Below are 14,144 nucleotides of genomic sequence, written 5' to 3' on the forward strand. Positions count from 1 at the left end.
CCATTACTTACCTTGGCATTCATCTTGTCGTTGATGATGAAGTTCTTGCAGGCCTTCCAGTCTCCCACACAAGTGACCCGTTACTTACCTTGGCATTCATCTTGTCGTTGATGATGAATTTCTTGCCTTTTAGTCTCACACACAAGTGACCCGTTACTTACCTTGGCATTCATCTTGTGTAGTCTCACACTCAAGTGACCCGTTACTTACCTTGGCATTCATCTTGTCGTTGATGATGAAGTTCTTGCCTTCCAGTCTCACACACAAGTGACTTGTTACTTACCTTGGCATTCATCTTGTGTAGTCTCACACACAAGTGACTTGTTACTTACCGTGGCATTCATCTTGTGTAGTCTCACACACAAGTGACCCGTTACTTACCTTGGCATTCATCTTGTGTAGTCTCACACTCAAGTGACCCGTTACTTACCTTGGCATTCATCTTGTCGTTGATGATGAATTTCTTGCCTTTTAGTCTCACACACAAGTGACCCGTTACTTACCTTGGCATTCATCTTGTGTAGTCTCACACTCAAGTGACCCGTTACTTACCGTGGCATTCATCTTGTTGTTGATGATGAAGTTCTTGCCTTCCAGTCTCACACACAAGTGACCCGTTATTTACCTTGGCATTCATCTTGTCGTTGATGATGAAGTTCTTGCCTTCCAGTCTCACACACAAGTGACCCGTTACTTACCTTGGCATTGATCTTGTCGTTGATGATGAATTTCTTGCCTTCCAGTCTCTTACATTCATCTTGTGTAAGTGACCCGTTACTTACCTTGGCATTCATCTTGTCGTTGATGCATTCATCTCTGGTGTAGTCTCACACTCAAGTGACCCGTTACTTACCTTGGCATTCATCTTGTGTTGTTGATGATGAGTTCTTGCCTTCCAGTCTCACACACAGTGACCTGTTACTTGGCCTTGTCGTTGATGGCATTCATCTCACACACAAGTGTTACCTTGTTGATGATGAAGTTCTTGGCCCAGTCTCCACACAAGTGACCCGTTACTTACCTTGGCATTCATCTTGTGTAGTCTCACACTCAAGTGACCTGTTACTTACCGTGGCATTCATCTTGTCGTTGATGATGAAGTTCTTGCCTTCCAGTCTCACACACAAGTGACTTGTTACTTACCTTGGCATTCATCTTGTCGTTGATGATGAAGTTCTTGAAGGCCTTTCAGTCTCACACACAAGTGACCCGTTACTTACCTTGGCATTCATCTTGTCATTGATGATGAAGTTCTTGCCTTCCAGTCTCACACACAAGTGACCCGTTACTTACCTTGGCATTCATCTTGTCGTTGATGATGAAGTTCTTGCAGACTTTCCAGTCTCCCATCTTCATGGCCTTGGAGGCGGCCACCACGTGTTCCCGCATGCTCTCGGGCGGCCCGGTCAGCGTCTGCCGGTCACTCATCTTCATCACGTGATGAAAGTTCTTACTGATCATACGGCGCCGGATGTCCAGCTCGTGGGCTGAAAACACACACAGAGTTAATATCACGTGGTGGAAGGTTTACCAATCATACAGAAACACATATCAAGTTTAAGAGCTGAAAAAATATACAACATTCTTAATTATAAAAAACCAACCATCAATGGGAAAATAATAAGAATTAACATCTTATGTAATTTAAAGGTATTAAATATTTTAAATGTTTTTGTTAAAATTAATTAACAAAAAGGACTGTTCACAATGAACCAGTGTATCAGTCGTAAGGTCGACAGTTACTAACCAGATCCAACTGCGTATTTCTATGGCATACACTTTCCCCCCAAACCTGGTAGTGAACCAAACTGTGTCTACTGGTATGCAAATACATACAAAAAGAAATAAATAAAAAATACTAACACCTGTGAAATGATCGGCATTGCAACAAATTTGTATTCATATAAAAATCATAATAATTATTATACATCTGTTAGCAGAGAACCAACGTACCAGCCAAACAGGTTGGCAGTTACAAACGAGATTCGACTACATATTTATGTGGCATACACTTTCCCCCCAAATCTGGTAGTGAACCAAACTGGGTCTACTGGTATGCAAGTACATACAAAAAGAAATACAAATGAACAGCATAATCCATTTCTTCAACAGGGACATGTAGTATAGAAATACTTTTTACATCATAACAATCTGGGAACGCTTTTGCATGAATCCGTTATAAATGTTGAGACTGAATATCTGCCAGAATGTGTGTAAATATGCAAAAATATTGCAAAAACTATTTTAATACAGATAATTAATAATACTCAAAACAGATGTTTAATGTGCATATGAAATGTTTGCTTGTAGACTTTTGGTATAATTAGCTAATTCAATTCTTACTGACTGAAATCACTAGTGCATCAAACACACAGTGCAATTGTTTGACATGCTTTGTTTCAGACAGTGGTCCAGTATTTTGAAACAGTTGAACCCAACATTCCTATCAAGATGTAACAGAAGTGATCTACTCACACATGCTCAACTGTTGAAGGTTTCACAATACAGAGACAGTTAACGACATTTTAACACATGCAATAATGTAACATCAGTGACTTTGATGATGATTTCTTGAAGAGCAAGAGAAAGAAAGAAAGAAATGTTTTATTTAACGACGCACTCAACACATTTCATTTACGGTTATATGGCGTCAGACATATGGTTAACGACCACACAGATTTTGAGAGGAAACCCGCTGTCGCCACTACATGAGCTACTCTTTCCGATTAGCAGCAAGGGATATTTTATTTGCGCTTCCCACAGGCAGGATAGCACAAACCATGGCCTTTGTTCAACCAGTTATGGATCACTGGTCGGTTAAGTGGTTTACACCTACCCAATGAGCCTTGCGGAGCACTCACTCAGGGTTTGGAGTCTGTATCTGGATTAAAAATCTCATGACTCGACTGGGATCCAACCCAGTACCTACCAGCCTGTAGACTGATGGCCTAACCACAATGTCACCGAGGCCGGTGAAGAAGAGCAAGAAAATAAGTAAAACTACACTGATGTGAAGATTTAAACCATGGACCAGGCACACACGGTGAAGTAACAGGGTTTGACTTTCTGGTCTGTGAAGATTTAAACCATGGTCCAGGCACACACAATGAAGTAACAGGGTTTGACTTTCTGGTCTGTGAAGATTTAAACCATGGACCAGGCACACACAATGAAGTAACAGGGTTGGACTTTCTGGTCTGTGAAGATTTAAACCATGGACCAGGCACACACAATGAAGTAACAGGGTTTGACTTTCTGGTCTGTGAAGATTTAAACCACGGACCAGACACACAAGATGAAGTAACAGAGTTTGACTTTCTGGTCTGTGAAGATTTAAACCACGGACCAGGCACACAAGATGAAGTAACAGGGTTTGACTTTCTGGTCTGTGAAGATTTAAACCATGGACCAGGCACACACGATGAAGTAACAGGGTTTGACTTTCTGGTCTGTGAAGATTTAAACCATGGACCAGGCACACAAGATGAAGTAACAGGGTTTGACTTTCTGGTCTGTGAAGATTTAAACCACGGACCAGGCACACACAATGAAGTAACAGGGTTTGATTTTCTGGTCTGTGAAGATTTAAACCATGGACCAGGCACACAAGATGAAGTAACAGGGTTTGACTTTCTGGTCTGTGAAGATTTAAACCATGGACCAGACACACAAGATGAAGTAACAGGGTTTGATTTTCTGGTCTGTGAAGATTTATACCATGGACCAGGCACACACGATGAAGTAACAGGGTTTGACTTTCTGGTCCGTGAAGATTTAAACCATGGACCAGGCACACAAGATGAAGTAACAGGGTTTGACTTTCTGGTCCGTGAAGATTTAAACCATGGACCAGGCACACAAGATGAAGTAACAGGGTTTGACTTTCTGGTCCGTGAAGATTCCCAGTTCTAGAATAATCTTCACTTGTGGAATGAGTTTCAGGTGCATTTTAGGACAGTTTAAATAATCTCCTCCTATCACCGTAAAAGTTTGTTTCGTTTAACAACTTTTCCAGAAAACACTGATTAATTAATTATTGGCTGCTGGATATCAACATATGGTAATTCTAACATGTAGTCTTCAGTGGAAACTACATTTATTTACTGCAGCAAAGTGTTTTCAAGATGCACTTTCTCATAGACAGAAAAAGAAGGGGAGTAAAACATTAATTTTATCTGTTAGTAGTAAACCAACGTATCGGCTAAACAGGTTGGCAGTTACAAAAAAGATTCAACTACACGTTTCTGTGGCATACACTTTCCCCCCAAATCTGGTAGTGAACGAAACTGGGTCTACTGGTATGCAAGTAAAACTGCTAAATATAATATATTTCTGTTTCATATTCAATAAAAGATTTAACACCATGTACCTGAGGATTCAAAAAACTTTTCTCTTTTTTTTTCCATCTGCTCTAATAGTGTCTCGAGGACTCAAAAGTTTTTTGGTAGAAGACCAATTTGGTATTTTGGTCCAATTTTGTCCTCATCCTGTTGATATTTTGCTTTGGGTTTTTTAAAAAGGGTGGTTGTGTCCTTAATGTCATTTGATGAGAAATCAGGTTACGTATGAAAACAACATTATCAAATGTCTTTTGAGCAATTAAGTTGAAAATATAAATATTTTAGTATAATACGCATGTTCATATAATAATCTGTAAAACAGAATCTATTGTTGGACATAAATACTGCAGAAAAACGTAATGTAAATGGGATACCTGGCACCTGTCTGACCTGTGATACCTGGCACCTGTCTGACCTGTGATACATGGCACACGTCTGGCCTGTGATACATGGTACACGTCTGGCCTGTGATACATGGCACACGTCTGGCCTGTGATACATGGCACCTGTCTGACCTGTGATACATGGCACCTCTGTGACCTGGGGTACATGGCACCTCTGTGACCTGGGGTACATGGCACCTGTCTGACCTGTCATAAATGGCATAAAGCACTAACCTGCCATGTAGGGAATCTCAAGCAGCATGGCCGACACGAGATACACACACTCCAGCAACTCGAGGTTGATGTGTTTGTGGAACGGGAACAATCGCCGCTTCTCTATCTTCTCCTGTTCGGGAGTCCTTTCATGTTGTCGTTGCGGCAACAGGCCCTGCATTTAAAATGTATTGTTCAAGTTTTACAAAACACAATCACTAAATTTAAAGGATTTAATTATAAATTACTGTTTATACACTTGAACCTGGCATCATCCTGTGTAGCTTACAGAATATCTGCTTATTTGTTTGTTTTCATCGTTTTACCAGTCTAGGTGTTCACTGTTTAACCTAGGTGTTCACTGTTTAACTTGTGTTCACTATTTAACCTAGGTGTTCACTGTTTAACCTAGATGTTCACTGTTTAACTTGTGTTCACTGTTTAACCTGTATTCACTATTTAACATGTGTTACTGTGTTCAGTTTAATCTGTGTTATTGTATTCTGTTTAACCTGTGTTACCATGTTCACTGTTTAACCTGCATTAGTGTATTCACTGTTTAACCTGTTACCGTGTTCACTGTTTAATCTGCGTTACTGTATTCAGTTTAACCTGTGTTACTATGTTCACTGTTTAACCTGCGTTACTGTGTTCAGTGTTTAACCTGCATTACTGTTCAGTTTAACCTGCATTACTGTGTTCACTGTTTAACCTGCATTACTGTGTTCACTGTTTAACCTGTGTTACTGTGTTCACTGTTTAACATGCATTACTGTTTACTGTTTAACCTGTTACGGTGTTCACTGTTTAACCTGTTACGGTGTTCACTGTTTAACCTGTGTTCACTGTTTAACCTGCATTACTGTGTTCATTGTTTAACCTGCGTTCACTGTTTAACCTGTGTTACTGTGCTCACCTGTGTTCACTGTTTAACCTGCATTCACTGTTTAACCTGTGTTACTGTGTTCACTGTTTAACATGCATTACTGTTTACTGTTTAACCTGTTACGGTGTTCACTGTTTAACCTGTTACGGTGTTCACTGTTTAACCTGCATTACTGTGTTCATTGTTTAACCTGCGTTCACTGTTTAACCTGTGTTCACTGTTTAACCAGTGTTACTGTGTTCACTGTTTAACCTGTGTTCACTGTTTAACCTGTGTTACTGTGTTCACTGTTTAACCTGTGTTCACTGTTTAACCTGTGTTCACTGTTTAACCTGCATTATTGTGTTCATTGTTTAACCTGTGTTCACTGTTTAACCTGTTACTGTGCTCACCTGTGTTCACTGTTTAACCTGCATTCAGTTTAACTTATGTTACTGTGTTCACCGTTTAACTTGTTACTGTGTTCACTGTTTAACCTGTGTTCTCTGTTTAACCTGTGTTCACTGTTTAACTTGTTACTGTGTTCACTTGTGTTACCGTGTTCACCGTTTGACCTGTGTTATGGTGATCTGTTTAACCTGTGTTCACTGTTTAACCTGCGTTACTGTGTTCACTTTCAACCTGTTACCGTGTTCACTGTTTAACCAGTGTTACCGTGTTCATTGTTTAACCAGTGTTACCGTGTTCAGTTTAAACAGTGTTACCGTGTTCAGTTTAAACAGTGTTACCGTGTTCAGTTTAAACAGTGTTACCGTGTTCAGTTTAAACAGTGTACCGTGTTCACTGTTTAAACAGTGTTACCGTGTTCACTGTTTAAACAGTGTTACCGTGTTCACTGTTTAAACAGTGTTACTGTGTAACCTGTGTTGCTGTGTTCACTGTTTAACCTGTGTTGCTGTGTTCACTGTTTAACCTGTGTTACTGTGTTCACTGTTTAATCAGTGTTACTGTATTCACAGTTATACCTGGGCAAGCAGTTCCTTGGCTCGGTTGCTGCTCTGAATGTCAACGAGCGCGTTGTGTGCGTCGCGGATCATCCCCTGACGGAACGCACACAAACCGAGCTGCACCAGCGTTCTGTTGTACATGATCTGAAAACACAACCACTTCCATCAGAATAATTGTCATGAGAAAATAAATTACAGCATTACCAATGAATCTAATCATATTAGTACTTGCTGTTAAAACAAAGTTATGCTGTATGATCAATACATGTCTTCATATCACGTTCACCACCAATGACTTACTGATTTTCCTAAAACACATACATTTTTAACTGAAAGTAAAATACCAGTTTTAGTACAAGTTTATTCCATAAAGGTACTGCCACATACACCAATCCAATCACACAAGGTGTCACTTTCATAAAATATTGGCTCAATCTGGAAACATGTACCAAGTTAAAAACAACTTTCTCTGGTGTTTACACAAACCTGGGTGGGTACGTCTAAATGCTGTATGGAATGTTACAGGTCAAACACAAACCTGGGTGGGTATGTCAGAATGCTGTATGGAATGTTACAGGTCAAAGAACACAAACCTGGGTGGGTACGTCGGAATGCTGTATGGAATGTTACAGGTCAAAGAACACAAACCTGGGTGGGTACGTCTGAATGCTATATAGAATGTTACAGGTCAAACAACACAAACCTGGGTGGGTATGTCTGAATGCTATATGGAATGTTACAGGTCAAACAACACAAACCTGGGTGGGTACGTCAGAATGCTGTATAGTGTTACAGGTCAAACAACACAAACCTGGGTGGGTACGTCAGAATGCTGTATGGAATGTCACAGATCAAACAACACAAACCTGGGTGGGTACGTCAGAATGCTGTATGGAATGTTACAGATCACAACACAAACCTGGTTGGGTATGTCTGAATGCTGTATGGAATGATACAGATCAAACACGAACCTGGGTGGGTACGTCTGAATGTTGTATGGAATGTTACAGGTCAAACAATACAAACCTGGGTGGGTACGTCAGAATGCTGTATGGAATGTCACAGATCAAACAACACAAACCTGGGTGGGTACGTCAGAATGCTGTATGGAATGTTACAGATCACAACACAAACCTGGTTGGGTATGTCTGAATGCTGTATGGAATGATACAGATCAAACACGAACCTGGGTGGGTACGTCTGAATGTTGTATGGAATGTTACAGGTCAAACAATACAAACCTGGGTGGGTACGTCAGAATGCTGTATGGAATGTTACAGGTCAAACAACACAAACCTGGGTGGGTATGTCTGAATGCTATATGGAATGTTACAGGTCAAACAACACAAACTTGGGTGGGTACGTCAGAATGCTGTATGGAATGTTACAGGTCAAACAACACAAACCTGGGTGGGTACGTCAGAATGTTGTATGGAATGTTACAGATCACAACACAAACCTGGGTGGGTATGTCTGAATGCTATATGGAATGTTACATGTCAAACAACACAAACCTGGGTGGGTACATCAGAATGCTGTATAGTGTTACAGGTCAAACAACACAAACCTGGGTGGGTACGTCTGAATGCTCTATGGAATGTTACAGATCACAACACAAACCTGGGTGGGTACGTCTGAATGCTGAATGGAATGTTACAGATCACAACACAAACCTGGGTGGGTACGTCTGAATGCTGAATGGAATGTTACAGGTCAAACAACACAAACCTGGGTTGGTACGTCTGAATGCTGTATGGAATGTTACAGATCACAACACAAACCTGGGTGGGTACGTCTGAATGCTGTATGGAATGTTACAGATCACAACACAAACCTGGGTGGGTACGTCTGAATGCTGAATGGAATGTTACAGATCACAACACAAACCTGGGTGGGTACGTCTGAATGCTGTATGGAGTGTTACAGGTCAAACAACACAAACTTGGGTGGGTACGTCAGAATGCTGTATGGAGTGTTACAGGTCAAACAACACAAAAATGGGTGGGTGCGTCTGAATGCTGTATGGAGTGTTACAGGTCAAACAACACAAATCTGGGTGGGTACGTCACAATGCTGTATGGGGTGTTACACATCACAACACAAACCTAGGTGGGTATGTCTGAATGCTGTATAGTGTTACAGATCACAACACAAACCTGGGTGGGAACGTCTGAATGCTGTATGGAGTCCTGGAGGTGCGACATGAGCATGAGGTCGCGAGCCTGGAACCAGCGGTCATGCAGGGCGTGGTGGTAGATGTGGCACAGCATGGCGCGGGTCCGCAGGCGATCTGTGCTGTCTTTAGCGTAGATGTATTTACAGAGTCGGTCCATGTCATCCTCCGACGATGTCTCCTCGGCATCGCCCGCTCCCTGTAACACACGTTACAAATAATACCACGTTTCACCCTGGTAACACACGTTACAAATAATACCATGTTTCACCCTGGCAACATGTTACAAATAATACCATGTTTCACCCTGATAACACGTTACAAATAATACCATGTTCCACTGTTAACACGTTACAAATAATATCATGTTTCACCTTATTAATACACATTACAAATAATATCTTGTTCCACCCTACAATTTACAAATGCTATTGTTTTCAACATAAAGAAAACACTTATTTCCAAATACTAATATTGTGCTTCACCCTAGACAAAATAATTTACAAATTCACCATTTCACACCAAACGAACAATTTAAAAATACTATTGTGTTTCATTCTAAATAAAACCACATACCAATCCTATGGTTTTACTCTGAATAAAACAATAGGAATACAACAAAATCCAATTATTATATAATTTCACCCGGTTAAAACAATTTACAAATACTATTATTTTTCATCATGAATAACACAATTTGTAAATATGTATACTCTTTCTCATCTTATTTTAACAAAATCATAAAAAAACAATACCTCTTTCTCTGGTTCAAAGCAACTGTGATCAAACTGAAAAACAAAGATTTAATTGCATGATGATAAATCAAAATAAAGTACTTAAAGTCTGTTTGATTGAAAAGGGAACCTATGAATTGGCATATGATTCTATAATGAATAATGTTAAATCTTATAATAAAACATATTACTCAGTTTTAAACCCATACCAACACCAAAAAACACAACAATTTCTGTGTAAATAAAAAGTTTCTTTACAAACTGCCAACAAATTATATTTAAAAAATATCATAAAAGAAGCGACTTTTAGAGTATTTTCTTATTTCAGTAATACTTAGCATAACCTCCCACTATAATGCAATGAGTTCAGAGGTCAGGTTAACTGACATAAGAAATAGATGCTATGTACAACCAACACTGATGTACCAATACAAAATATGTACGTACATTTTTTAATTTTGGTGTACATTGTCAATTAAAAATCATATTTTAAAGAAAAAGTCTTACTAAAAATAATAATGTTCATAACAGACTACCTTGTAGTAGATGTGTTCAATTCTCCTCAGGTAGATGCGACAGAGTTCTTCTGATGTGCCCCTCTGTTCCAGATATTTCTGAAGACGTTTTGTCATGTCATTGATTTCATATTCATCTTGTAACCTATGAAAAACAAAGAGAGTCCCGTTTCTTTATCTCACATCTTGGACAAATATTCTACCAAGTTCAATGCTGCTTCAAATCTGATGACAACTTTTAAACTTAAACAAACACAAATTGATGAAACAAGTGTGTTTTCTCTTTTAGTACGAATTAGTGATGACAGTAATAGACAAAAAAGTTGTGAAAAACTAGGCATGTTCTTGAAAAGAAGGCAGTTCATGTGTGTTGCTACCTACAGAACAAGAACAAGAACACTTTTCAGATAAAGCTAAAATATGGAATTCTGGAGCATTTTCATGTCAAACAAATACTTCTATTGATTCTATGGAGTCCAGTTAACTGTTATTTTTCATTAACAGACAGCTAGTTATATCTATTTATACAGAAACATCAGTGTTCTCGCTGCTCCATTTAAGCGGGGCGCCCCGCCCCACTATTCCATTTTGCCGCCCTACTTTCACGTTCCCCGCCCTCCTTTATTTTCCAGCACCTATCTCCGCTATTTCCAAATGCACTTTTTTTCCACACAAAAAACAACGATCAGTCTGCACACTGAACATCAAAGGAAAAAAGCTGCGTTGTGTACGAAAAAGCAATTGACGAAACATTTACGACAGTTACCGTAACGTAATTTAACAGTATTTTGAACAGCCTCTATTTTGTCCAATATCTGTATCCATTTGTATGTTTGATAGACACAATAAAAGTTATATTTTATGTAAGCAATGAAAACATTTGATTTTTTACGGATTCGGCAATCTCCGATTGAAAAAACCCCGTCTTATTTGGCGCCAAATTTGTCACGTGATCAGAACGGTCATTCTGTCTTTTGTTTCCACTAACTATCGTTTGATATTTTGTCCTCTGTTGCAGATATAATTGGTTGAAACTGATGATTTTTACTTTCTGTTATTCTGTTTATTAAGCAGATCTTTATAAAATATTGTAAACTTTTGATTTTGAGGGGATATGAACTCTTATAAAAACAACGGAAGTGGTAGTGTTTATCATTAAAATCATTCATCTTGAGTGCCAAATAATATATACATATATCAGCTGGCGATATTTTATCACAGCGATCGATTCATTCGATGAAGATGGAAATAACAAAAATGTATCTGACATTAAGAGATCACTTTACAAACATCTTTATTGTTTTTCGTATATCTTGAAATCTTTATTAAAAATAATAATATTAAAACTTTGATCGGTCCAGCAAAACCGGAACTGCCTGTGAATGTCAGACCGACATCATCTTCGGTTCAATTAAACGACGAGTCTTTTTATAAACCCTTTTGCACTTTTTTGTAGGCAAAATAAGGAGTATGTCTTTTCTCAAAGTCTACCAACACACAACAATATGGTAACCAAACTACTCCCCCCCCCAACCCCCCTTTTTTTTTTTTTTTTTTTTTTTGCTTTTCGTTTATTGGTGGTTTTGTTTTTGTTTTGTTTTTTTGAAGGGTGTGGTGCAGACCGGCCGCCCTCCTTTAATTTTCACCCAGCGAGAACACTGAACATTCACTTTTGTACTAGTTAATAGTATTAGTTCTACCAATATTACTAGGCAACATGTTGGTTCTAGTTTTGTACCAGTTCAATGTGTTAGTTCTAGGTGTGTTACCTGTCAATATATGATTATAGGTCAAAATATCGTTACAGGTGTTACCCGAGAACAAATTATAGTTGTGTTACCTGTCAACGTATTCTGTACTGTGAGCATCGCATCCCTGTAACATCTTGGTAAACTCCTCATCCATTCTTTCCAGCGTTGTTAAAACACAGCCACGCACTTGGTACGGCGACGTCTGAAATACATTAACAAACATCCCTACATGAAAACAACTCCAGTGTTAAAACACAGCCACACACTTGATATGGTGATGTCTAAAATACATTAACAAACATCCCTACATGAAAACAACTCCAGTGTTAAAACACAGCCACGCACTCGATATGATGACGTCTGAAATACATTAACAAACATCCCTACATGAAAACAACTCCAGTGTTAAAACACAGCCACGCACTCGATATGATGATGTCTGAAATACATTAACAAACATCCCTACATGAAAACAACTCCAGTGTTAAAACACAGCCACACACTTGGTACGGCGACGTCTAAAATACATTAACAAACATCCCTACATGAAAACAACTCCAGTGTTAAAACACAGCCACGCACTCGATATGATGATGTCTAAAATACATTAACAAACATCCCTACATGAAAACAACTCCAGTGTTAAAACACAGCCACGCACTTGGTACGGCGACGTCTGAAATACATTAACAAACATCCCTTCATGAAAACAACTCCAGTGTTAAAACACAGCCACACACTTGATATGGCGATGTCTAAAATACATTAACAAACATCCCTACATGAAAACAACTCCAGTGTTAAAACACAGCCACACACTCGATATGATGACGTCTGAAATACATTAACAAACATCCCTACATGAAAACAACTCCAGTGTTAAAACACAGCCACACACTCGATATGATGACGTCTGAAATACATTAACAAACATCCCTACATGAAAACAACTCCAGTGTTAAAACACAGCCACACACTCGATATGATGATGTCTGAAATACATTAACAAACATCCCTTCATGAAAACAACTCGTGTTAAAACACAGCCACACACTTGATATGGCGATGTCTAAAATACATTAACAAACATCCCTTCATGAAAACAACTCCAATGTTAAAACACAACCATGCACTCAGTACGGTGATGTCTGAAATACATTAACAAACATCCCTACATGAACTCCTGACATAAGGAGTTGTTTTCATGTAGGAATGTTTGTTAATGTATTTCAGACATCACCGTACCGAGTGCGTGGTTGTGTCTGTTAACTAAAAGTAAATATTATACAGTATAATACAGGTATATGTGTAACAATAAAATTGGTTTGTCCAAATATTTTCTTGAAAAGTTATGTTTTGGATACAAAAATTTGTGGCTCCCATCACCCATCAGAAATTTACCTGCAATTTCACTAAATAATATCAAAACAATCATGAACATAATTTCCTACCTTTTGGAATGGGAAACAAAGAGTACCGGTGAGGTACATGATATGCCTGTCAGGAGTTTGATGGAAAACCACACATATTAATGAATATGTTACGGGGATGATTCATTTCTAATTATGTGAAATGTTTGCAATGGTAAACAATCCTAACTTCTTCAAAGGCTCAACAAGATTTTCTCTATGATGTTCAGAATATACACAAATTATTTTATTTATTGTATCACAGTGACTTAGTGACCATCCCAAGTTGTTCCTACATGTGAGGTTTGATGGTCCTGTATACATCTGTATGTAAGATATGGGCTGCATAAGAAAAAGTTAACAGACGGACAATGCCATACCATAATACGACCCATCATAGACAGGTGTATAATAACTGGGGGTGGGGGGAGGGTGCTACATGGATAAAGTATAAAGTAATCCACCACATCCCAGGTGAAATCTCTAGCACGAGATACATCGTACCAAATGAATCAAGTTAGGGCTCTGACTTGTTGAGGTCAAGATTGAGCCTCGGGAGCGGTACAGTTTTACAACCCTGGAAGAAGAGTTTTGTGATTGAGGAAGAAGAGTTTTGTGATTGAGGAAGAAGAGTTTTGTGATTGAGGAAGAAGAGTTTTGTGACCGAGGAAGAAAAGTTTTACGACCGTGGAAGAAGAGTTTTGTGACTGAGGAAGAAGAGTTTTGTGACCGTGGAAGAAGAAAAAAAGAAATGTTTTATTTAATGATGCACTCAACACATTTTATTTACAGT

At 38.8% G+C, this 14,144-nt stretch overlaps 1 protein-coding gene across 7 annotated transcripts in view; it reads right to left on the reverse strand.

The window, feature by feature from the left end:
- The window catches only part of LOC121367363 (eukaryotic translation initiation factor 3 subunit C-like), a 54,706-nt gene that overhangs the window by 25,855 nt on the left and 14,707 nt on the right, over nt 1-14,144 (reverse strand). For all 7 annotated transcript variants that reach the window (XM_041491495.1, XM_041491494.1, XM_041491493.1 and 4 more), the window contains exons 11-17: nt 12,032-12,144; nt 10,213-10,336; nt 9,698-9,730; nt 8,926-9,141; nt 6,788-6,913; nt 4,958-5,111; nt 1,294-1,487 (exon numbers count right to left, since the gene is read on the reverse strand). In XM_041491495.1, the coding sequence (XP_041347429.1) occupies nt 1,294-1,487; nt 4,958-5,111; nt 6,788-6,913; nt 8,926-9,141; nt 9,698-9,730; nt 10,213-10,336; nt 12,032-12,144 (960 nt within the window). The remainder of the gene's footprint in view (nt 1-1,293; nt 1,488-4,957; nt 5,112-6,787; nt 6,914-8,925; nt 9,142-9,697; nt 9,731-10,212; nt 10,337-12,031; nt 12,145-14,144) is intronic.

Source organism: Gigantopelta aegis, chromosome 3 (assembly GCF_016097555.1).
Source record: "Gigantopelta aegis isolate Gae_Host chromosome 3, Gae_host_genome, whole genome shotgun sequence".
NCBI lineage: Eukaryota > Metazoa > Mollusca > Gastropoda > Neomphalida > Peltospiridae > Gigantopelta > Gigantopelta aegis.